Here is a 26,103-nt window from a genome sequence, read left to right as displayed (position 1 = left end):
TTGTAGGATCAGGTAATGGCATTCAGACTTAGCTCTGATTTTAAAATGATGTGCAGAATTGGTTTTATTACTAATACTTTCTGTGTTCATTCTTTGAGAGTAATGCAGTTGGGCTCCTATCACATAGCAAAGTGGAGTGTTATTTAGTGCTCACCATAATTCAGCTCAGCATCACATTAGAGAAAATTGAAAAATAGGAAGAAGAAGAATGGCAGTGAAACCCAATAATGTGACTACAGATAATTCCAGACATATTTTTAGTAAGTCTTAGTAAGTGTGTGTATGTGTGTGTATAGGAGCATGCAAATGAGGGAAGGAAAAATGCACTAATCATGTAGACTTACAACATATTCTGCTCTTTGTTTTTATTTGGTATTATGCACTGTGAAATTAGAGCACATAAGGAAAATCAGAAAGCAGAGACAGTGCCAACACCATAATCACCAAAATCACCATAATCAAGAAAACCAAGCAGATAAACTACAGAAATTCAGAGTTCTTGTTAGATGAGATATTTTACATATATTTCAGAATGCATCTGAACAGTAGCAACTCTTGAAGCACAGGTTCACTACATGACAGTACGTCATTCTTTTAAGAAGAATAATGCAAAACAATTTATTTTCTCACCCTATAATAAGACATAGACATAATGCAGATAATGCAGTGAAGGAGGAATACTCCTTAGCTGAGGTCCTTTCTTTATAGATCTGAACTCTGGCACATGTGTCACTCTGATCGATATGTCTCTGTAACCATGCCAGCTAGACAGCTCTAGCAAACAGGCTCTGAATATCACGCAGATTGATGTGACTCCCATACTCATCACATCTCATTTTATAATCAACCGAATTAAATTATGCTATTCTAAGTAGTGTAAAAAGGTTTGAAAAAGGATGAGAAATGGAGAAATCTTGTGACATGATTTCACTGCATTTGAAAATATCTTCATTTGGAATGGACTGTAAAAATATATTTAAACAGTTTGTAAGCAGAAACATGAAATCTTAAATCTGCTTGGTTCCTTATTATGTCACTTAATTTTTTTCTCATCCCACAGCACTAGTCTCTCTCTCTCTTTTTCTTTTTGGTTGGAGACATCTTAGTCTCAATATGTTTAAAGCTTTGGGGTTTAGTTTTAAAGGACATAAAAGAAAAAGAAAGCAATCATTAAACTACAAATTTTCCCTTATTTGGCTCTAGCCTGCTAGCTCGCTAAATTTTTTTTTTCTCATTTTCATAACCAGTGGGTCAAAAGTGAAGTAGTTATAGATTTATATTACTAAAATGTAACTTCTGCATTTGGGTTTGGTAAACAGAAATGATGATGAGAATACTCTCAATGTTTCATATAATAAATTATCCCTTTTAAATAAGCCTTTGCTTTTGAAATGTCTTTTTTTTGACCCACTGTTTTTCTCAAGTTCCTAACAAACATTTTCACATGCCCCTTCCACTGCAATAAAAATAGAAATCAAAAGGGAAGGAGAAATAAAAATTGAATAATAACAATAATACCAATAATTATAATATTAACACTTTGAAAATAATATAAATGGTTTCTGACTCATTTTTCCTTGAGCTACAGGAAGTGCAGCTTTTTGGGAAAATGGTCAAAAAGAAAGTAAGTTCTACAAAAAGAACCAACAAACACTGTATTTCAAAAAAGAGAAATCTATCAGTCTACCAATGGAGAAATCTTGCTCTACAGACAAAATTCAAACAATCTCCCTTGTTAGACATATTTTGGTATCATATGTGCTTCTTCAGAAACATGGACAGGAGTAAAGTGGAGACTGTTCAAGCTGCAGTAATCATGGATAAACCTTGTAACACTCATCATGGTTGTGTAAGCAAACCTTTAGCACAGTAGGGCATCTTTAGTAAAGCATGTGTTCTTCTTTCAACCAGTGAAAGAGTCGGCCAGATCAAAATGATATCTGACGCTAATGAAGTTACTACTGTGCAGGCCTTAGCCAACTTGTAAAGCTTTGCAAAAGATATCAGTCACTTTCCTGATAGTTCACCATAAAACAGTCAAGTTCTTTGGTTCCATTTATGTTACTGTAAAAACGTAGAATTCCCCTTGAATCTGTTTTATAAGGTAATCTTATGAAATATGACCATTAAGGTTTAGCCAACTGTTATCCAATCACAGAGAACACACTTATACACACATACTGCATAAATGCATGATTCTGTGCTTTGGTTAAGAGAGTGTTATAAAAGATAAAGACTATGAATGTTAAAATAGGTACAGATTATTTGGTTACATTATTATTAGTCTACTTATTTGGCAATTTCATTTCTATCATAAAAGGAAGACACAACTTCTTCTCCAATATCAACATAGAAAATCTCCTTGAAAATATATCCCATTTTCATTTTGGTTATTCTTTAAAATGTATATTCAAAAACGGTGACAGTTCCATGTCAATCAAGGAAGTCTGAATGAGGATGTCACCGAGAACTGACAGACTGCCAGTCAAGGCTTATTCACACATCCTCATAAAGGCAAAAAAATGGTATGAAGCTTTTGGTTTGCTTCAATTAAAGCACTTTCATGATGACTTCCTTTCATAACAGGAACTTAAACACAATGGTGTATGCTTATCTCTTAAACAAGGTTGGATGAGCAAAACAAAACAAAAACCATTTTCATTTTTACATCTTTGGGTATCATAAAGCAATGTTTTCATATCAAAAGCTTTTTTTGGAATCTGGTGCCATGCCCATTTGTCCTGAGAGAAGAGCATATCAAGGTCCTACATCCTCTCAGTGAGCGCAAAACCTTGTCAGCCGTTACTTCACCACCTCCATGTTCCCATGGCTACCGATTTGGCATCTAAAAAGCCGACCTTCTGGCTTGGTTTGGATAACAATCTATTAAGTGTCAGGTCAGCTTTGGTGCACATCCTGTAGTCTCCAGGCAGCATGTTTCAGAAGGATGGGGATGAGATGAAATGAGTTGAGCTTTTAGTTTTGCAGCTTTAAGAAGTGGTACTCCACAGGAAGGCCAAAACTTCATTTCCCACAGGCAAAAGGTAATGAATAAGGTTCTTACTTTCCATGAAGCACTCTTCAGCTGAAATCTCTTCTTGAGTTGAAACACTTTGGAATGAGACTCCTGTCTTTGTTTATCTCTTTTTGTCTTTTTCTTTGGAGGTTAGTACAAAGAGACAGGAGTCCTTCATCAAGTTTTGAATTTGGCAGGCTCCAAGTCACTCTTAGTGCAATGTGACTTTATACACACTGTTCAGAGTGAAGGCAAAAGAAAATGTATGAAAGCATTTGTTCTTCTGTTCCACCACTGATATACTTTGTGCTCATTTGAAATGCAGTGAGACAATCAGTCGCTTTGGTCCACTAAAGCTAAATTTGGGTTAAAGGCAGCAGCAATGTGGAGTCAAACCAGGGTCACACTCTTCATGGCAGTAACCAGGTGTGCACTGGAGGGCGCTGGAGCAGGCACTGGCATGGGCACTGGCATTGGCACACAGAGAAAATAAGATGGGGCAGCCCATAGATCAAACTTCTGAGAGTGAGAGTGCTGACTTGATAGGAGTTTTCCAAATTCATATAATCATGTAGTATGTAAATTAAAAAACAGATCCTAGGTCAGCATTCTCACTCCAAGAAATTTGATAAACCCAGAATCTTTTTTTGGCTGAGGTAGGCTTGCTCAAACAGCAGCAGGCTAACAAGAGCAACAATGGCTCAGACATTCTGAGGTAGCTATCTTTGGAAGTATTCAGCTTTTTGGTGGGTTACTAGTGGAAATAGGAAAGGGGAAAGGTATAGCAAATAGACTGCCTTTATGGCTCCTCCAACTCGGTCTGCCTCAAGGCATGTGTGGTGTATGACAATCAATTCTCACACAATCACAAGGCAATTTATTATTCTTGGTATTACTGAATTAAGGTCGAAAGAGTAGGAAAACTAAAATATATAGCTAGTCACAATGTGGCTAACCTATTTGGCACACTCTATAGTGACTACATCTGCCTCTAGCACGCACAGTAAATATTTATGAGGCCTCAGTTTGTATAGTGCAAGATTAGGATGTCTTATTACCAGAGGACACGGTTGCTAGAATGAATTTTGGTTTAAGCAGAAAGTCCTCTGATATTAAAACATAGGTTGGCTTTGGTTTGGTCCAGTGTCGCACCTATTTTGGTGCACATGGCTGACATAAAGCTCTCTAACACTAACTTTGTAATGTGGTGTGTACTACCTGATAAGGCTATCACTTTGTGTTCCTGTTTTCAAGTAAGCACACAGAATTTACAGGTATTAAAGCTTTGGTTAAAAGGTGAATTAGCTGAATCTTGTATTATTTCAGATTAATTGTTCAGTACTACTATGATTCGGAGGCCCATGGCAGGACCAGTTAAGCCCTTATTCATTATAGCAGCAGTCTTTTTTTTTTTTTTTTAAACAAATGTGACATGAAAATTGAGGGGGTTCAACAGGGGGGCTTTGGTTGGCAGGCCGTATGGAGAAACCACAGGGAGGCTGAGTGCTGGTAAAGTGGGTTTAGAGACAGTGCTAGCCAGTGCCCGCATCTGTGCCAGGCAAACCGGATGAGTGCTGCTCTATAAGAACTTGGCACTGCGTTGGGAAAGCCTGGTTTTGACCCTGGGACAGAGAGCAGAAGCAAAGTCAGTGGGATTCATTTAGAGCAATCAGTCACCTAATTGCCTGATCAGCAGTCCTTTAATCTTGCTACCTGTGACCTTGTTTCTCTGTAATTCTCTTAAGCTGCAATACATCACCATGTCACAGCACTTGACTAAACCTTGATGGACTTACTAATTACTTAGAGAAAATGCTGAGAGCATTTAGTAAACAAAGTCACAAAATTCACTCATTCTTAAAAATCTAACATTTCTAACCAGTCGATCAAACTTTATGTATGTCTCATTACATACATTTACAGTTATTGGCCTAGATATTAATTCTTAATTGTTAATAATGACTGCATGTGGTGGTGAACTACACACAGAAGACAATTTATGAATGTAAAAATATAACATTATACATTATGAAAATATACAACAAACAGCTGAGAAGCACAATGGAGCAGGTCTTAATGATCCTTTTATGTAATAAATCTTACCTGAGGCACAAGCTCGATGGCTTGGGGATGTGGTGCCCCATGTTTAGAAATGCCATTGCTGTGAGCATGGTGTCCTCCATCCTCACCTCTGGGCACAGACCATCTGTCCTGAGTCCCCTTCCTGCAGAGGAAACTAAAGATATCCAAGATTTCAAATATTCCCCCTCATGAACTAAAATATCCAAATGATATTTTTATGAAGAAATCTCACCTGCGGCGGTATCCAAACATAAGGAACAGCACACAGAAGATGATACAGGCCATGCCGATGTGGATTCCAACCACCATCCCTGCTAGTGAGCCCTCGGTTTCCCTACAGTTGCACCTACTCTCCTCTCCTGCACAAAATAAAACCCCAAATTGATTTCCATTAGCACACTACCCCCAAACAGGTATCAAAACATCCACAACATGCATCCATTGAACCCTTACCAGCACTGGCTTTAGCAGTGGTTCCATCCTCTGCCAGTGACACCAGACGCTTGGAGCAGTCACTCTCTCCGTTGCCATTGTAGGCCACCAGTTTGACTTCATACACAGCACCAGGATCTAAGGCGCCATCACAAAAGCATTAATCACACAGGCCTCCACAAAGATGCCAAAAACTCTCTGAGATATATTTATTGAATGCGAGTCACACTAAAACTACTGTTCAGGACTGTGTATGTGCAGGTACCGCCTTGTCTCTCTCTATCTTTATTTCATATCCTGAACCTGTCTGCACTATGCTCAGCTTACATCACTGCCTTCTTTTATATCCATGTTTTAATGCTGTTACCCTGCTGTAATTTGTCTTGATTTCTTGATTTGTCTTTTCCTAAATATGCATCCTAAATATATTGTGCTCAGTGGCATACTCAGCAGTCCATGATTAAACGGCCAGTGTCATAGGTTTTTGCTGTTTGGGCTCTGTAATTTAAAATAATTACAAGTACAGATTGCTTCAATTTAAGGGCATAATAGACAAATGACCTCTGATGGCTGGTCATGATATTACATGGGAGGATAAAAACTAATATCTATCAATAGTTTGACAATTAAACCGTCAAGAGCAATGCATTATATCATGAGGTCTCATAGATGGCATAGTATGAATGATAGGGCAAAGTATTTTATACACACAAACACACACACACACACATACACATACACAAAAGCAGATAGCTGCATTCATGATGTCTATTTTTAAGTGTTTCAAATGTCACTGCTGATAATTTTGTGCAGATGTGTCAGTGACATGGCCAGAAAAATATCAACCCAAATGGAGATCAAACACAGATCACCTGGTTATCATATACATTTGCAATTATGGCATTTGGCAGATGCCCTTATCCAGAGCGATTTAAATATATAAGTATATAAATAAGACATTTATTCACAGCAAATAATCTGGCAAATGAAATGATATATTGTTTTTGTTTTTTTTAAATCTCTGCAAATTATTATAATCTTAAATGAAGTAGTTGGTTTAACTATAAACATTATAATTGGTTGAGCATCTTCCCTTGTGGTGATCTCCTTTATTGGCACTGATGCCTCTTTGATCCTCATATTGACAGAAAAAACAAAACCTTGCTTGTGCATAAAGTATTGCAATGACGAGCTAATTATCCAGTGGTATTTGATGGATGTCAATTGGGGGACTTTTTATAAAAGGCTACAATTATTACACAATTACTGTACTTTATAGTCATGGTTTCATTTAAAAGATAAGCCCAAAGCTAAAACAACATAAATTGTCTAACTGTCCAATTATTTAACAATTAAAGCTCAGTAATAATAAAACTCAATAATAATACAATAACATTTACAGTCATTCATAGAAACTTACTGCTGTGCTGGCTCGGGATTTAAAATAATCTTATATAACATATACATAATATGTATTTTTTAAAGAAAACCCACATACAGATATTCTATTCAATGAAACATCTTGTAAATAAGCGAAATCACACTGTGCACACACAAATAACTCCATATTTAACTATGTGCTCTCATACATTCTCACACTTACCGAGGTATGCAATGGTGTGGACATTAGTGTGGCACGACATCTGAACTGGGCCCTGAAAATCTCCGTGAGGGACTCGGCGGTAGGAGAGTCTGAAACCCTCAACTTTACCTGGCTTATTAGGCAACTCCCAAAGGACTTGCACTGATGTGACATTCATCACTTTAGTGAAGAATGCGGGTGGAGTAGGAACTAAAAAAAACAGAGAGCGATAATATAGCAGATATAAAGGATTATCATCTATTTCAGGAGTGCCCATCTCCAGTTCTGGACTCCTGCACTGTTTGGTGATTCCCCTGTTCAGTGATGCCTGATTCAATTAATTACCAGATTAATTAGATATATTGGAGCAGAAAAATCAACAAAAAGGAACGAGACTCATTTTGAAATTTGCCATTGTGGATCCCTGGTCTATATGAAGCTGGAAAGGCAGGGCTACAGTATCCAGGTGAAAAGATGTTGAGACTGCTTAAACTGATGTTGCCTAAACTGATGCTTTATGGCATCCATGTGGGACCTTCAACAACAGCAGAAAGTGAGTCACAAATGCAAAAGCTCTAAGAAGAAGCAGAGCATCAGGAAAACAGATGCTCAAGCATCTGGACATTTATATAAGATTTATGCATCCATGAATTAATGAAAAAATATTCTAGAAGAGTATATATGTTTACAGAGAAATGAAGTAAACCTACAGTCTGTTCAGATAAGTAAAATGTAAACAAAAATCTCATCAACTGGGGTTTAGGTCTTTTGGCATACACAGCAAACAGTTACATACCGCCCCCTAGTGTTGTAGCAACTACAGTGCTGGACTCCTGGCTCGCGCCCACAGGAGAGTAGGCCTTCAGGTAAATGGAATAGGTGGTGGCAGGCTCCAGGTTGTTGAGATCATGCTGGTAGGTTGTCTTGCTCACAGCCTCCTGAAGTTCTTTATTCTCTGGCTCTGTGATTAATAAATCATCAAATACATGCATGGATATTCAGAGTTTTGATGAAATATAGACAAAACCATGTACACAATTAAAATGTAAAATTTACAACAAGAATTTCCTATTTGCCATTTATAATTTTGACATGTCTAAAAATGCCTTCTGGTGGCTAATATCAGGGGAAACTACAGTTAATGATGTGTAACAGATTAAATGGATTTTGATGTTCAGACAAATGAAGCAGTAAACCCACTGACAGTATAGCAGTATTACTTACCACCCATTTTGCGGATGTGCAACACATATCCAATGATGCTGTCAGTCACCTCTATCGGAGGCTGAGTCCAGGACAGCTGCAGGGTGGTTTTGGACAGAGGTGTGGCCTTCAGGCCCTGAGGAGAGTCAGGCAGCTCTGTGGCCAGAGACACAGCCAGACGAGCACTTGCCTGGTTGGTGCCAGCAGTGTTCTCAGCTATGCACTGGTAGATGGCCTCATCTTCAGACGTGATACGAGTCACTGCCAGAGTACTGGAGGATATGTTTTTACAGAGATAAGCAGGAACGAAAGGGTATATGTGCATCATATATATATATATATATATATATATATATATATATATATATATATATATATATATTCAACTTTCATAGTGTCTAACATGGTGGGAAATATAAGCATCAATATTCCAAGTCCTTGATTTATTACTACTAAACAGGCATGATTAATACAATTATTATTATGTCACCTTAAAAAAAGTTACTATTGATCAACTTTTGGTCAATTGTTGATCTACTGTTATTATTATTATTATTATTATTGGTGTTGTTTTGGTGTTGTTTTTGTTACTATTAAGAGGATTATGATGATTACTACTAATACTGCTACTACTACTACTACTACTAATAATAATAATAACACGACACAAAATATTATTTAAGAAATTAGTAGTAGCTCACATCCTTGTATGAACTTGGGAGCCAAGGCATTATCAACTACATGAAACGAGTGGAGACTGACATCTTGAGGTGACACACAGGAATTACCCTAAGCTCATAATAACAGCGGTTTCAATACTGACAGCGGTTTCAATTAAATATTAGTCTTAGGTTTATCTAATCCCATGTGCATTTTAGACTAATTTTTTGAGCATTAACAGCAAGCCAATGTGCACCTGTTGTTGTTGGTGAGTTTGACATTGTCTCCAGGTGTGAGGATCTTGCCATTCTTTAGCCAGATGAGATGAGGTTCAGGAACTCCCTGAGCTACACATGTGAACACTGCACTACCTCCTACTGGTTTAGACACAGACTGTGGCCACTGGATGAATTCAGGAGGAGCTGCACAGGCAAGCAAATGAAAACACTGATGAGAGGAAAGGCACAACATACAGCGAACAAGCATAGAGCAAATAATAGTGTGATTAAAAAAGGCTATAACTGCACTGTTAACATTCACTGAAATGCACAGTCTGGATATGTGATAAGTTGAATGTTAATCTGCACTTACGTTAGCAAAGTTACATGATACTACATCATTACATTGCATACCTATGTAAATGTATATGGGCAAATTAAAAAAGGAAAAAATAAATAAACACTAACAGGGCCTAAATTTGACTAGGTAAATGGGGAGCAGACATTAATATGGCGCTCTTGTATTCTACTTTCACCATGAGGGCTTTGACAAGGGGTTCAGAAGTGACAATGATACATATTTGTAGAATTCAGTAGGTTTTGAAATCAGGTTTGTGTTAAGACAACCATAGAGCTCATTTTGACAAAAAGGAACTACATATGCAGAAGATTTCATCAATTGAATCTACTAGCCTTTGAAGTCATCCTTAAATATTTGATGTTGAACTTAAATCTTCTAAACCTGCTCTGTCTCCCGGAGTGATGTTTGTGGATCGTCCGTCTACACAGCGGGGCAGATGTGGGTTCACCGTTCCGCATGACACCCCTTCAACTGCCTCACAATAGCCGTGCATATATAGAGCTCTCCAGACCCCTGAACCTTGCATCTTATTAACCTATTGACACTAGCTAAGGCTAAACCCCCACCAGACCTCCAACACCCCCACAGAAGGTCCATGACTCTCCAACCCTGGGAAGAGGGTCTGTGGGTGTCCAAGGAGGTGTGAAAGGTCAAAGGTCAAAAAGAAGCCTATTTGAATAGAGGACCATTCATCAGTTCATTCAGCGGAGCCCGTTTTGTAAGACTATATACAAAGATATAGATCAGCTGGATGCACAAATACCCTAAAGGGGAAAAGTATAATTGTGTGTCTGAGTTGATTGATTATGATTTCAAAATTGTGAGGAAATTGGTGAACAAATATATTTTTGATCAATTAATTACTTTCTCTCAATAAAATAATATTTCGGAAAGGCAAAGTGTAACTGGAACCATACATTAATTCTCTGTGTTAAGTCTTAAAATAAACATTATTGGCAATAAAGACTTCAGGTGATTTTACGTGACATGGGTCGCTAGCATGACTCAGTCCAGACAGAACCATGAAACATGATGATTTAAATCTAACAAATCACTTTTCTTCTATTCATATCAATACTTCACCCTGTATTATCAACCAAAACCAAAGAATGAAGACATTTGTAAGGTTGTGAAATGATTCTTGTCTCTAAGAGTGAAAGACATTTCTAATTTTAGGTCTTTTAAAGTATTATTGTAAGGTGTTGTATGGTTTATTAGCTATACTTTTTATTTTAATTTATAATCCATTCTAAGCCTGTATTCTGATATTCATATATCAGGAAATAAATACTATGCATAATGACAATACAGTCAAAGTGCAAAATCAAACTAGAAAAAAAACTCTTAGAGAGCCCTTTGGGGATAGTTACATGCGCCTAGGCCTGATCAGTTGCATCTTTACAGCTGAGACCTAACTGACAGCTTCACTAACCAATCTTTAGAAGAGTATTGATCAGCAAGGACTCAGTGATGACCTTTAGTTTGAGCCGATCATTCCACATGCGTATCTATAATTGTTTTTGGCTTTCAGTCTTAATGTCATAAATTAGTATTGTGTTTTCTAAGAGCCCTTACAAACAAGAATACTTTGAATATAATAAAGTTTTGAAATAGTCTCTTGATATTGTATGGAAAAAGGTATAACTGATGAAATTATGGTTTTACTTTTGCAAGTCTTTTGCATGGGACACTCTTAAGCAATACTTAATGGCTTATCGCAGACACCCACATTCAAGAAGAATATTTTCCCACATTTGCAGAGAAAACCTGGTGATTTGGCAGCTGTGGAATCTGCATTATAATGTCAGTTAATGACTTTGCTATAATTTTTCATATGAAAATTTTCTCCCCAAATATAAAGGAACTGAATATCAAAGGGTCCGTCACACAAAGCCACATGTCCCCCCAGCACCTTGAACTTCGTCTGCCTCTGCTGACTCCCAGCTGTGACGAAAACAACCAACCCCACTGCTGTGGCGGTACAAGTGGGGGCAGGGGCATGGAACGACGGTCACCCTTTCTCATTTGGGAGTCATAAATTCTGCTTGACTCCACCTCTCATCGGCTGTCTGTCAGGCCGGGCTCCACCCGACCCCTGCCTCTCTATAACCGCCACTGGGTCAGTGTCAAAGGTGAGAACTGACAGGTCAGAGGTTAGAGGTGATGGCTCTTCACACTAAACACACACAAACACACATTTCTGCTGTGACTGACCCTTTTGTCCATTCTTCATTATACATTTCCATGCAGGCATCTGTTTGGACCAGGACTTCTGTCCAGACCAAAATGGGTCAAGTACACAGGGAAGTGTGAGAGCTTTAGAGAGAAAGCTTTGTGAAATAATTGATATCTCGAATGTTCTCAATCATCTATGTCTTGGTAGGAGACATCAACCTGAGCAGGAGGTATGAACTTGGCTTCATAAAATGTAATACATATAATATAAAGGCTTAAAATACAGGGTGTCCCAAAAGTCTCTAGACATACACTTTTTTTTATCAAAACGACTTCCAAAATTTTTCTGATTTAGTTTATATTATATATATATATTTTTTTTTTTCCATGATTCCATGTGCGTTTACAAAGAAATGGTGATGATGCAGAGGATGTTTTGTAAATAAAGTTACATTTTGCTAAAAAAAAAGTGTTCATTTCCCCAATGTATGGAGATTTTTGGGACACCCTGAAGAAAAGGTCTGTTGTAGGTGTGCCTAGTGCATATAAAATTAATAGACTATTATTACAATTTATTCAAGTAGGGCTAGAAATATATTTTGGAAGAATGTAAAATGCAAGTCCAGGTGATACTAGAAATTCTGAATTCTTTTCTAAGTGGTTGATTATTCCAAGATTAATACCTGATTACGAACTTCCTGTTTGGAAAAATCAGGAACTGCAAATTATATGTTGTATATTTCTCATTTTGGTCGAAAACCGTAAAACTCTTTGTTCTACTCTTGCCAAAAAGCTAATCAATAAATTAATGAATATATTAAAGATTAATCCCCATGGCTACACTGCCAAACCCTTTGTATAAGACAGATAGGGGGGACTATTGATTGATCAGGTTAAGGATGGACACTTGGGATTTAGATTGGAAAAAAAACACAGCTGGGTGCAAGGATTTAGCACAAGCAAAGCAGTATTAAGACTAATTCTATTAGACACAATCTGATAGATTACTATTTTAACAGAGGAGTATTTTTTGTCTCCAAAATTGAACTTGTCTCCAAAAAGAGAGCCACATATGACATTCATCAGTGTTGTAGGCTGCAGAAAGAGTTCGGATTATAATGCCAGTGCTTAGTAGCATCAGATCTTTTAACAATGTTTTTGTCTCACTGAACATTATTATGGCTATTCCATCCAATGTGCCATTTTCAGTGTACTCTCTATGGCAAGGCAAATTTTCCCCTTGGTCAGGTTTTTTATATGCTGTGCCAGAGCTCCAAGACTGCAATTTTAACATTTTAAGGCTAACATCATGCAATAAGGTTTTAAATTTCAGAAAGAAAAAGTGTTGGTTTACAATTATACCTTAATTTTAACAAAATTAAATACAATCTACAATTTATGACTGTTTATGGCCATGTTGTGTGTCCAGTTTCCCTGAGGATATCCAATTAGTGAGGGTAATGTCATAGAGAAATATGAGCAGGCTAAGCATATAGACAGTGGCAGGGTGATGGATGAGCCATGTCAGCCGGAGGCACAAAGAGCGAGGCTACTTACAGCAGGCTTCATTACCCACTCTGCACCCCTACATCCTAAAGTCCAGTTGGACAGTAGCTTCAGTGCTTAATTACCAAAAATGCTATCATGGGTCTCACGGTTTACATGAAAAAGAGAAAGTAAGAAGAAACCATTCCCTTCAGGTTAGGAGTAATGGTGGGAGAGACTGAATATTGACTTCTCACCTCTTCCTTGACAATTAGCTTTCAGAAAGAATCACTAAACACAAGCCAGGTTTCATGCCTGGCCATTTTAGTACTCAACGTGTCCATACTCTTATTACCCTTACATGCACAAATACAAACATCTCACAGTCACTAAATATTGTAAGTGCAGTGAGTTCACAGGAAAATCACTCCTTGGCCTTCTAAGGTTTAAACGTGTAACTACAGTTAATACAGCCAAATAAATTCTTTGTCATCATGGAGTGAGTCCATGCATCATTTAGTCATCCATTTTCAGTGACTGCTTTACCCTAGTAGGGATCACGGTGTATCCTGAACCCAATTTGTGGAACACTTGAACCAAGGCATTCATATCTAAGGACCATTTAGAGTAGCCAGGGTACCTACCAGTATGGGAGAAAATCACCTGGAGGTATCACGGACATGGGGAGAACATATGAATCTCAGCAAAGAAAATAACCAGAGCTCAGGATCGGACCATGGAGCTAAATTAAGTTGCATATAATTCAAATTCATAGTTATACTAAATGTGATATATCCTGGTAACTGTTGCAGTTATAACTATCTTACCTTGAACTACTAGCCTGCCAAGAGCTGTACGTCTCATCCTGGTACCAGGACGATTAGCAGCGCACACATACACTCCAGAGTGCTGCAGGGACACGTCAGAGATCATCAGGTTCCCCGTGCCCAGGACCTGGATTCCTTCTACACCTATGGATCTGCCATCTGAAGATGCACACACAGAAACACAGCTGAACTACAGTACTGTACAGCCGAAATCTAGTACTCACCTGTACATTAAGAGCAATACTATTCAAAAAACAGCAGTGTTTGAGGTGATATACTGCTGTAGAAATTAAAGCTGTTTAATGGAGGTACTACACTAAGATCACTTAAAACGTGCTTGTTTAGATGAAAATCTGTAGGTTCTAACCCAGTCTGCTCCAAGACACGATAGGTCTGGGGTTTCCAGTAGCAATACACTCCAAAATGGCTGTCTGATGGACGGTGATAGTGAGATTCTGGGGGCCAGACAGGATCACTGGTTCCTTGTAGATGCGTGGAGCGCCACCTGACAGAAAGTACATGGGGGAAAAATTTTGGTGTATATACAGAATTCAAAGCAAATAAAATCAACTATGACACAAATATGACAATATAAAATCATGATATTTCAAGCAATTACTGTATCGGCTGTATGATTTATTTATAAATGATATTTCAAACAATTACTGTATCTGATGTATGATTTATTTATGATCAGCTTCATAAAATAATAAAGATGCAATATGTCAATTATTATCCAATATTTCAAGAGATATTTCTATGATTATTATTTTATGAAGGATATATAGCTCAAACCAAGTGATTAGCTGAAATGTCATGATGTCAAAAGTCTACTTATTATATATAGTATTTTACCAACATGATTTCTATCTCTTTTTAAATAGGAAATGCTCACTGACCAGTGACGTTGAGCAGGGCTTCATGGCTATAGCGGGTGTTAGCAATGTTGGTGGCAACACAGCGAAAAACTCCAGCGTCTGATTTCTTCACCCCAGTGATCTGCAGGATGCCCATGGGGAGAAGCGTGTACCTGGATTGGACAGACAGAGAGAGGAGAATAAGTGACTTTTTTTTATCAGAGGGAGAATAGGTCACAGAGCAAAAGATATTGGTTCAAGAAAAAAAAACTATGAGTCTCCATATTACCTTTCGTTTGATGTGCTGATGGCCATACGATCTTTCTCCCAGGTGATGTTGGCCTCGGGAATACTGTTCACCTGGCACTGAAAACGTGCCACTCCTCCCTCATCCACCGTCATGGACTCTGGATGAGTGTGAAACTTAGGAAGAGCTGTATGGGACAGATAGACAGGTGAGTGTGACTGTTAAAAAATGGTATGACATTTTGTATTTTTACATAATGGGGAAACAAAATCAAATCAAGTTTTCAACTGCACATTTTCATGTGTTTCATTTCACATGTTCATCATTTAATTAACCAAACCTATTATCTTGCATGTAGAGTACAACCTGTGTATTTGCATAATCAGTAAAGGGGATTTCTGAAGTGGAACACTTTTCTTTAGGAAAAGGCATGTTTTGTTCAATGTGCATTAAATTTAAAACTTTATAGCATTATAGTTATATTATAGTAGTAATTGTTATATAGTTGATATGGTCAATTACATGATTGGTTATGCAAGAAAATCAAGATGTTGTATTCTAAAATCTTACTGTCTTATATAACATATTTCCATAATTGCGTGATGGATCTTTCATTTCATGAGATGGAAAGACAGGGAACACTGAGGAAGTTAAGATCGAAGGTGATGTTCTTTATAGTCTGCCTTAATGTCAATACTAATATAACTTATTAAACCGGTTGCACAACATGACATGAAACTTGAATAAAAACATTAGAACATGGGATCTTTCGGTTTTGCCAGTAATGCTGAATCACATTTAATAAGATTTAGTAATTATTTGTTAGATAATTGCATTTATGGGGAAGCTTAAGTTTGTTAAGTTTGAGTTTAAGTCAGTGATGATCAGTATGGCAGACGCCACTTCAATAGGTCCTGATCTGCAGAAAAGTACCTACTCTACTGGAAGAACTAAAATGGTTCCTGGAACTACAGTCCAGGAACTAAAATCAGCCCGTGGTTACGTTTGGTAGAAGTTTCTGTGGTAGAAATTCATGCATAAAGCTGGTTTCTAAAGTGTCAAGCTCACAAGGGGTATGAAAATTACAGTATAGTCATGTACAAAATACAGATCAGCAAAACTGTGTTTACAGTACACTTTAATACCAATAAATATGCAATATTCACACACAGTACCTTTCTTTGTCATGGGGGGTACCCTCAAGTGTATATCTTTTGTACCTTTAATACATATGTATCTTTCACCTGGAAACGTGCATATAGTTTACCTTTAATTCAGTTCAATTCCATTTTATTTGTATAGCACTTTTAACAATGGACATTGTCACAAAGCAGTTTTACAGAAACAAATACAATCAAGATATAAATTTTAAATGTATTTAGTTATCCCTAATGAGCAAGCCAGATGCGACAATGGCAAGGAAAAACGCCCTGAGATGCGGAAGAAATCTTGAGAGGAAGGTCCATAAATGCACCATTATTATTTTTTAGAGTAAAGCTTTAAAAATATGTACATTACCTGCACATTTCTAAGATAAACACTAAAGGTACAAAATGTGTACGCTTTGGGGTACCACCCCAGCAACAGTGAAAGGTACAGTTTAGTACCTTTGTTTCTATGAGTGTACAATAATGGCATACTTATCTATCCCACTTACATGCCAGCTGAACACGGGCCTTACGGCTGACCAGCATGCCGTAACGGTTCTGAGCAGCACAGTGGTATTCTCCAGCATCAGTGGAATCTCCGTCTCGTTTCTTCTGGAAGCTCCGAATCAGCAGGGTGCCATTGGACAGAACTGTGGCCCGAGTAGCAACTCCTGTAGGCACTGGTTTCCCATTCTTAAGCCATGTCACAGTGATGGGTTCCTCACCCTCCACCCGGCAGTCCAGCATGAGCGGTCTCTCCCTCACAGCAATCACGTCGCTGGGCTGGAGCAGAAAGGCCAGCTCTAAGCCATGACATACACCTGACCATGAGAGAAAGAAAGAGCTGGTTAGAATTGAACTGTTGAAAATTGTGATATTGGTATTATAAGGTTCTATCTCTCATTCGTTTTTAGCTCAGATAGAACCTTATAATACTAAGGTCATAGAATGAATTTGTGAACTTGCAAATATGCAGTGAAAATTCAACAGTATATTTGAATTTTAATTCTAATGTGATATAGAGATCATGTTTGCTTATGCTGTATTAAATTATTAGTGTGTAGTAGTCATTAAGATTATTAATTGGTGACAGTAGTTCTTAATTACAATGGAAAAAATGTAGTGTATGGAAATGTAATCGATGAAAAAAGGTTGACATACCCAACTAGGAAAATAAAATATACTACCAGACATAGAGACAGTAACCTCCCCTGAGCTGTATCCCTGCTCAATAAAGGACTGGACAATTTCATTAACAAAAGCCAACAAACTACTGAAATACTGCACTACTGAAATACTACTGAACCCTTACTTGGCGAAAAAAGTTCCTTCTGATACTGAGATATATAAATTTTAACACAGAAAGCACATCACCGGAAAATATTATTTCTTCTCCATAAATCCCATGATGCTTGTTACAAAGCAAAGGGGTACAAATGAAAATAGTAGGATTCTACATCAGCCCTATAAGCAAAGCTTTCATTCATACCTACACTGCCTTGCTAGATTGAGGTGTTATATTCTCAATATCCCCTTCAGCTCTGTATCTTCAGACTAAACCTGGCTATAACAATAAGGCCAAATGCCGTGTGGCCACTGAACCAAAAAGGTCTGGACAAAGACGAAAACAGGCCCAAAGAGTAGTGAGGGTTACGAGGTCAAGTTAAAGCAGCCACTTTTGAGTAAGCCCACTCTGACAATAGCAGTGTGACAACTCCCTTTTTCCAACTCCCTAAAAAAAAGCTGCAATCAACCATCAGGAGCCATCAGCTCTTCTCTCAGATTGGGCCATCTGCCCCCTACTTATGCAGACCCCCACCCTTCCAAACCCCCACCCCAGACCCCATTTTCCTTTCACTCTGACTTGGAGGTGACTTTCCCATGCCACTCGCTAACCCCAGTCCTCTCTAAGTGTCAACCTTTACGCTATGGCTCTTTCCTTCATTTGCTTTTCTTTTCAAAGGGATGCCCCCAGACTCCCGTCCACACGTATGCCCCAAAGTGACCCAGGGAGATAGCCACTGCTTTAGTCCCAGCTGTTGTTGAGGTCTGCTCTTGAACTTGCACTAGATAATGTGAAGTAGGGATCTGAGGCTTCTGGACACAAGTAACCCCCAACCCGGTATGCACATTATGCACATCACAGCTCCGACAACTGGTCCTCGTAAACATGCACCTGCTTGAACTCCCGGGTTTAACCATTATATTATGAATAGCAAAACATTTACCAACAACAATTTAGTCTTATAAAGCACATCTTAGGCTATCAGTTTTATTGTGATCAGCATAGCACTATGCATTATTTGCCTGCATTATGCTTTACTACCCCACTAGTGCTGCAATAAGTAGTGAAAGTTCAATACTTTTTCAATACATTCAAGTCTTACAAAGGCTAACACTATACTGATGTTACATTATGTCAATAAATGAGGTAAATTGTACATATGCTGAACCATGCAAAGAATTTATGCCAGCCCCTTGTAAAGTATATAGGCTATTTATTAAAAAAAAGGGCTAGTAAATTATCTGTAGCTATTTTTTTTATGTTGGCTACTTTTAAATGAGGTTGATAAAACTTTGGTTTTCAAAAAAGGAAGGCAGTGCTTAAAACACACTTTTTTTTCAGTAACCTTTTTCAGCAACATGTGCAAAAACAGGAATACAAAATTGGGTAATACATTTTCTATTTGTTTCAAACACAGTGTCATTTTTATTCCACACTATCATTTTGGTACTGGGCATTGTGATACGATGCATGGTGTTGGTATTAATGTCAAACTTATGATATTGTGTTATCCCTACATGACACAGGATCTACTTTCATTGCCACAGACAGTTTGGGCATGATTTTAAAAGATTATCATACTCATTATTTCTGTGATGATGTGTCACAGTCAGCAGATGCAGAAAGCCTTGCTCAGCTGTGCTGTGCTGCCTCCCGACCCCTGGTCCACCCCCCCACCTGCCTACTGTGGGATAATATAATTCAGTGGTGCCTTGTGGGGAAGGGAGGTTATGTCATAAGCTGGATTCAGTAAGTCCATATAAACACACCACACTGTCAGGGGATGCTACAATTTAAGCACTGTAGTACTAGCATGTATTAGTCTGGTACTTCATACAAAAGTACTTTGAATCATAAATACCTATTTCCTAAAAAAAAAAAAAAATACTACACCATAATACATGTATCCAGCAATCCTTATTTGTATAAATTGGACCTCAATGCATTATATTTTAAGGAGTATTTTGATATCATGTATTGAAGTGATATTTTAAGTTTCCTTCAGACAAAATGGGCTAGTTAAACTATATTATTGTGTGTTCAAGTCTGAGGAGGAATTCATTTTCAGTCACAGTTAAAGAATAGTGAAAATGAGATTCTGGCGTTATTGTTAGTGATGTCCAGCACACCAGGAGTCCTCCACCCATCCCAACCCCTCGAATCATGCCCCCATCCCCTAAAGGGTCATGAGAGAGTTGGCTATAGGTGAATGGTAGAAGTGGGGGCTTGTGACGAACAGCCAGAGTCCAGTCACCACAGCCATCTCTATGCCTCTTTTAGTTTACTGTCTCCACTTGGGGTTGGCCCTGAACTTCGCTACTATTTTGGTGGCCAGACCTTGCTCTAAGCTTCCCCATCCCCCAGTCAAAGACTTTAACTGGGTCTGGACACCCATCAAGGCAAACATAAGCAAATATTTTCATTGATTTCACCTCAATCAGTTTGTTTTTGAGAGACAATCAGTAAAATCAAGATGCTGGAAAAGGCTAAGAATGATGGAAGTTCTGCAAATTTGATTTGAGGTTCTGCTTCATCATTACTTACTAAAATGACTACTGTTAGAGTTAAGTTTATAATGGCATTATATTTCATTTTCATTAAACTCACATTGCATTTGGCTGTACAAAAGTTTTTAAAACCTTACAGTTTACAGTTTAATCACTACTTTTACCACAGAACAAGCAAAATGATACAGAATAGCAATTAAATAAGGAAATCTAAATCTTTTTGGAACTTATTCATTTAACATATTAACTGGTCACTGTCGGATGCTAATGGGTCACTATATAGATAGATAAAAACTCATAGACAGTGCAGGTATTAACTATAAAAGATAAATACGTGGTGTGCTACAAGTGCCTAATAAGAGTAATATAGAGAATATTTTTTGGCCTTTTCCGGTTTGATAAGATCTAGAGTTTTCGAATAAACGCATTTCTAATATTTCTCAACTTTCTAAACATTTCATAGTATACATTTGTTGATTCACTTATACATATTCCATGGTTCAATTTTCAGATTTTTAGAGTATTTAAAATGAGTTCATTTAAACAAAACAAAACAAAGAAAAAAGAAGCTAAATTATAGTATGTACAATAACGTATATATTACACTATATATAAGACTTATGCTTTAGAATGTCTGTGCTTGGAAATGCAGAGTGCATGCTGATGTTAAGCTCATTATAATTTCTTTATGGTCCTCTCCCACAAGAGCAAGTACATTTGGTCATTCAAACTTGGCCCCTATTTACAAAATGTGTTACAAGCCTTTGAACGGAATTCCAAATGCATATGCACATTCACAAATTCCTTTCCCTCCCCATTTTCGTCCATTATGTCAATGACTAGAGCAGGAGCTGCAACACAAACAATGGCTGAATACAAACCTTGGGGGAGGAATTGTAAAGGAGCTGGGAGAAAAAGGGGACTCGCCGGGCTCCGTGCAACGAAGTGGCCTGGAACTCCTTCTTTTGTCCTAATAATGGGAGTTAAACTATCCCAAGCTATCACTGCCACAAGCTCTTTATCAGCATGCTGCTTTAGCACCCCTCTGTGAACTAGCAGGGAGTCCAGACATTTCTTTTGTTTAAGAGCTAATTGTCATTAGCTGGCATATGCCAAGTTCAAAGCCATGTAAACACCCACAATTTCCGACTGGGCCAGGAAACGTGTGTTGGGTTCGTCACTCCTCTTTGATGTGCTTCAATTATTGCTGCCTATTGTCTCTAAACAAAATTGGTGTGTCATTAAAATAATTTGTTTTTATTACAACTAGCAAAATATATTTACTTAAAATATTATATATATATATATATATATATATATATATATATATATATATATATATATATATATACATACATATATAGTTGGTGTCAGTGGTGTAAGCTAAAATACTTTTGTTGATTGGATTGGATCTGATGCTTGACACTCTCTTTCTAAAGGGTTTGTCAAAGCACAAACCTTTAGCTTGGATCAATAAGCAATATTCTGTAATTGGGGGGAGGACAACACATGGCTTTGGTCTCTAGTCTGTAATTACAGGGGGGAGGGCCAACAGAAAGGACCTACACTTCCATTAAGCCACAATCTCATTAAATCCAAAGAATGGACCAAAGTGGCCCTTTACAATACTTTAATGTAAATTCACTTATTTTTTTTCCTAGAGAGCAGAAAGTAATTGTTTCCTTTGGGTATAAGCCTCTGGAGCCATCATCTAGATATGTATATAGATATATAACTGAGTGTGGCCCACATTTTGAGCTGCCAAAAAATAAAGCAGAATACAACAACTGATTTCTTTATTACCTAATCTGCTTGTTGGACTGGGTTTGATGAGTGCCATATGGAGACTCATCCATTTACATGACCAGCACAAACTACTAAAGGTTACTGCCTAATAAAGATGACCAAGCTCCATCATCATTAGAGATAGTGTTAACTACAAACAAGAGAAGGGTCTAACAAGATGTTTAAATAATATAACAATTTCACTGTAATTTTTTTAAATAAAATTTTTATGACTATTACACTGTCTGTTTGTGATTCTTCAGTAAACTGAAACAGTTCTTGAGTGTAATTTTTTTTTTTTTATGGAGGAGTGTCCTAATACAAAACCCCAGCCCCATCAAAGTATGTGCAGCATTCAACACCTCAGTGTTCAGGTGGAGATGTCTCAATCTGTATGAAGTACAATCACTCTGTCCACAACTATAAAGTAATCACAACAGTTAGTGGCATGGATGTAAATAAGATCTCCAAATAAGACACAACCCTTATAAAGAGGGCAACTTATATCTAGGCCTGTGGGTTACACATCCCACAAAAATCCCTACAGGAAAGTGTATTAGGAAGGGATTAGATGTACAGATCTATGCTGTGATGTGACTGACACCCCAGGCTCATAATTGTACCTTCAGCAGGATAGAGCCCTGCAGGACTACCTTAAATCCACCAGTGATAGAGACGTCACCCACCCACCTCTGCTCCCGACCGATGTGGTCTAATTCACTCCTATTGTAGCATGGTGGATTAGCTAGAGGGGTGTCTTGTCTGAATTACTGGGATCTACTACGCCTTCCTGAAGATCGAGGAGCACCCGGCAAGAGAGGGGGGGGGTCTGAACACAATCACAGGCAGCTGTGAAGGGGTTACCCTAACACTCACAGATGCACACATGCATGTGCACACATGCTTTAATAAAGGTTTCAGTCTCAGTCAGTCTCCCCAAAAGGCCTGGCCACTGTTATGGAGATGAGGGTGTGAGGGTCAGGTCAGAGGGGGTGGAGAAAACTGGCCAGTATTGTCCCCATGGTGCTTTTTTTTGGACCCTTTTTTGGACTACTCCACTGACCAGACGGGGGGATCCTAGAGGTTAATGTCACCCAAGGTCATCATGAGACCTCCTCTCTAAAACCACAAGTCTCCTTCCTCCCTCCTGGGACTCGCCAGCTCCTTCTGTTCCACTGCTTCAGCGCACTGTTTATTTATGGCTCTTGGCTTTGGATACACACCACCAGATTCATAGAAATAAACATGAACTTTAAAATAAACTTCATAATCCCATGTCTAGTTTAATATAAGGCTGCCAGTAAAATTGGCTTTTGCAAAAAAAAAAAAAGTTCTCTAATACATTCTTGGTTGATAATAAAAGCATGTTCATTTCAAAAGAATTTTAACTTTCTTTCAAAATAACTTTAAACCATGTGCAGTTTAATATAATTGGAACTTGCTTTTTAAAGGAGTAAAATTCTGAATGATGCAGGCTGCCAGAAAAATTTGCTTTTTCAAAAAAAAAAAAACAAACAAAAAAATGCCCTAATGTATTCTTGGTAAGTAATAAAAAGATATTTGTTTCCTAAACCTTCTTCAGTCCAAAATAACTTTTTGTCTAGCTCAATATAATTTCCACTCACTCATGAAAGTAATAAACTTCTCAAATGTTCAGGCTGGCAGTAGAATGTTGTCTACAAAAAAATTTGCTAATATATTCTTGGTGGATAAAAGCAGAATTCATTTCCAAAACCCCTTTTGGAAGCATTTCATATTTAAATGTGCCTCTATCCATGTTCAACAAGAACTTAGGCTTTTTTCACAGTGTAAAGAAACCTTAATTATCAAATAATAAGTCTGTAACTTTGAACAAGTTTATACTGTTTAAATTCTGTATCATAGCATACTGATTCTCACACACCACCATCAACAGTGAAAAATGTACACTATCCCTACATGTCCTTATTTGTATATTAGTATATCATCATTTATTACAGTGGTAATGTTTTCGTTAAGAAGGATAAGAAATGAACAACATATTAGCCTAGTCTCTGACTCTGGACTAGACTCTGGACACCAACAACATTTAGGAACTTCTACAATTTTCAAAAGTATGTGCACCTTTCCTGAAACATTTTTGCCATAATAGAAAAACTAACATTCAAAATAATAAAATTATTATTATTATTATTAATAATAAGTTCCTTTATTGTCCAGTATAGCATAATAATTGACATCATAAGCTACTCTTGGGTACTACTACTGGATAACTACTATTGGATAATACTACTACTGGAACACTACTATGTCCACATAGCCTTAAAGCAGATTCAGGTCCGACTGTTTATACTTATTTCTAATCAGAAATAAACTCTTTACATCTAGGCTCAATTTTGTCAGTTGTACAAATCCAACACAACTTTCTAAATGAACCTCCAAGCCAGTTGTGCCAATGGTGATCACAAATATCTGTCAGAAGTGTGAGAGTGTCTCTAGAAATGAAACTTTTCTGCAGATAGGGGCTCATGTGTAGGCAGGTGAACACAATAATACACAAAAGTCATGACAACATAGTTATGTTAGTTACAGCTACAAGTAAAAACACTAGTGTCTAAAATGCCTAACTACTATAGAGTAAAATAAGTCATGATACTTACATGAGCAGGTAAATGTCAGTAAAAAGGTCAGCAAAATCCGTGGCTTCATATTCACGTAAATGCAATCACAACAGGAAATAAACTTCTTTGGGTTTGGAAACGTGTAAAAAACTAATTAATCCGCGCGCTCTTGACCTACAACGCTCGCTTAATTACTGCATTAAGTCTAATATTACGTTTTTTTTTTTTTTTTTAATTAAGAGAACATTTCTACTTTGGTGCACTAGTCCAGCGGATGCCGGGCGGAGGGCTGCTGCTGCTCATGTCCAAAGCCACCGTCAGAATACTCCGTATCTTCTGTGTGAGTGCGCGCAATGAGCCGTGCGCATCTCGTGCGTCAGCGCGCGCCTCCGGCCTTCCTGCTGTCATTCACACAGCAGCCAGCGCGCGCTCTGACAGCTCGCGCTGCGGAGAGCCAATCAGAATCAGCAGAGCCATCGGGGGCGGGGCTTTGAACCACACACACACACACACACACACACACACACACACGTTCATTAATGCACAGCTTACAGTACATCACTCATCACACTTAACATCACAGCGCGCAGGAACACACTCCTTCCGGGCTTTTTCAAAAATGATTTGGGTAGTTAAGAATTCTCAGCTTCTTAAACACTGAAACACTTTTCTAACAGAGAAACACTGCGTAGAACCTTTAAAGCAGGGTTATTCACTGTCCTGTTCCATAACATTCCTCATTACTGTAATAATTCACTTGAGAAAAAAGGAAACTGCTTTTATTTTGATTGGGTCTTGAAAGTCACAAATTTTAAATTTGCACATATTGTCATTTAAGTGGCTTACAGTATTCTGGGATTATTATTATTATTATTATTATTATTATTATTATTATTGCTATAAAGAAGACAATTTAAAGTGGTTATGTTTTGGGTTCCTGGAGGACTAGTGGTTAGGCCTCGGAGCTCTCACCACCACAGTCTGGGTTCAATTCCCGGCCAGAGACCCAACCCCAGGCACTGGGGTTGCACATGACAGTGCACTCCTAGTAGGAGGAGCCTGAAGCCTATCCCAGTGAACTTGGGGCACAAGGTGGAGGACACCCTGGACAGGGTGCCAACCCATCGCAGGGCACAATCGCACACAGACTCATACACTAGAGACAATTTGGAAATGTCAATCAGCCTACAGTCCATTTCTTTGGACTGGGGGAGGAAACCGGAGTAGCCGGAAGAAACCCCCAAAGCATGGGGAGAACATGCAAACTCCATGCACACAGGGCAGAGGTGGGTGTGAGGTGCGAGGCAAATGTACTAACCACTAAGCCACTGCGCCCCTGTAATGTAATGACAATAATAGCTGTCTTATGTAAATATAGTTGATATATATATTTAAACATAGTTGAATATAAATGAAGTCTATTGAGAAATCAAGTTCAGAAATGAGGAACCTGATCTCAGTGAGAAATTTTTATGAATATGATTAAATGAGTGTGTTGGGATTGGATTTCCTTCAAATGACCAATGAAGTGCTAAAAAGAGATATAATTGCTAATCGCCCACTAATCCCAGTTTTAACTTGCAGAATGTTTCTTACAAATTAAGCCATGCAAATTACAAGCAACACAAGACAA

General features: G+C 38.0%; 1 protein-coding gene across 1 annotated transcript; it reads right to left on the bottom strand.

Moving 5' to 3' along the window:
* Nucleotides 1–228: 228 nt before the first annotated feature.
* On the bottom strand, nt 229–24,834 carry si:ch211-57n23.4 (immunoglobulin superfamily DCC subclass member 3). The gene is made up of 14 exons (XM_034298362.2): nt 24,510–24,834; nt 16,803–17,114; nt 15,188–15,332; nt 14,941–15,071; nt 14,409–14,546; nt 14,042–14,200; nt 9,232–9,397; nt 8,337–8,587; nt 7,909–8,073; nt 7,134–7,322; nt 5,552–5,668; nt 5,331–5,457; nt 5,120–5,252; nt 229–4,638 (listed from the first exon to the last, which is right to left on the bottom strand). The coding sequence occupies exons 1-14, from the start codon at nt 24,556–24,558 to the stop codon at nt 4,549–4,551; spliced, it is 2,172 nt and encodes a 723-aa protein (XP_034154253.1). The 5' UTR covers nt 24,559–24,834; the 3' UTR covers nt 229–4,548.
* Nucleotides 24,835–26,103: the final 1,269 nt, after the last annotated feature.

The sequence above is a fragment of the Pangasianodon hypophthalmus genome, chromosome 23 (genome assembly GCF_027358585.1).
Source record: "Pangasianodon hypophthalmus isolate fPanHyp1 chromosome 23, fPanHyp1.pri, whole genome shotgun sequence".
Taxonomy (NCBI): Eukaryota; Metazoa; Chordata; class Actinopteri; order Siluriformes; family Pangasiidae; genus Pangasianodon; species Pangasianodon hypophthalmus.
Note: the sequence above shows the minus strand (reverse complement) of the source record. Positions and strands in the feature narration are given on the sequence as shown.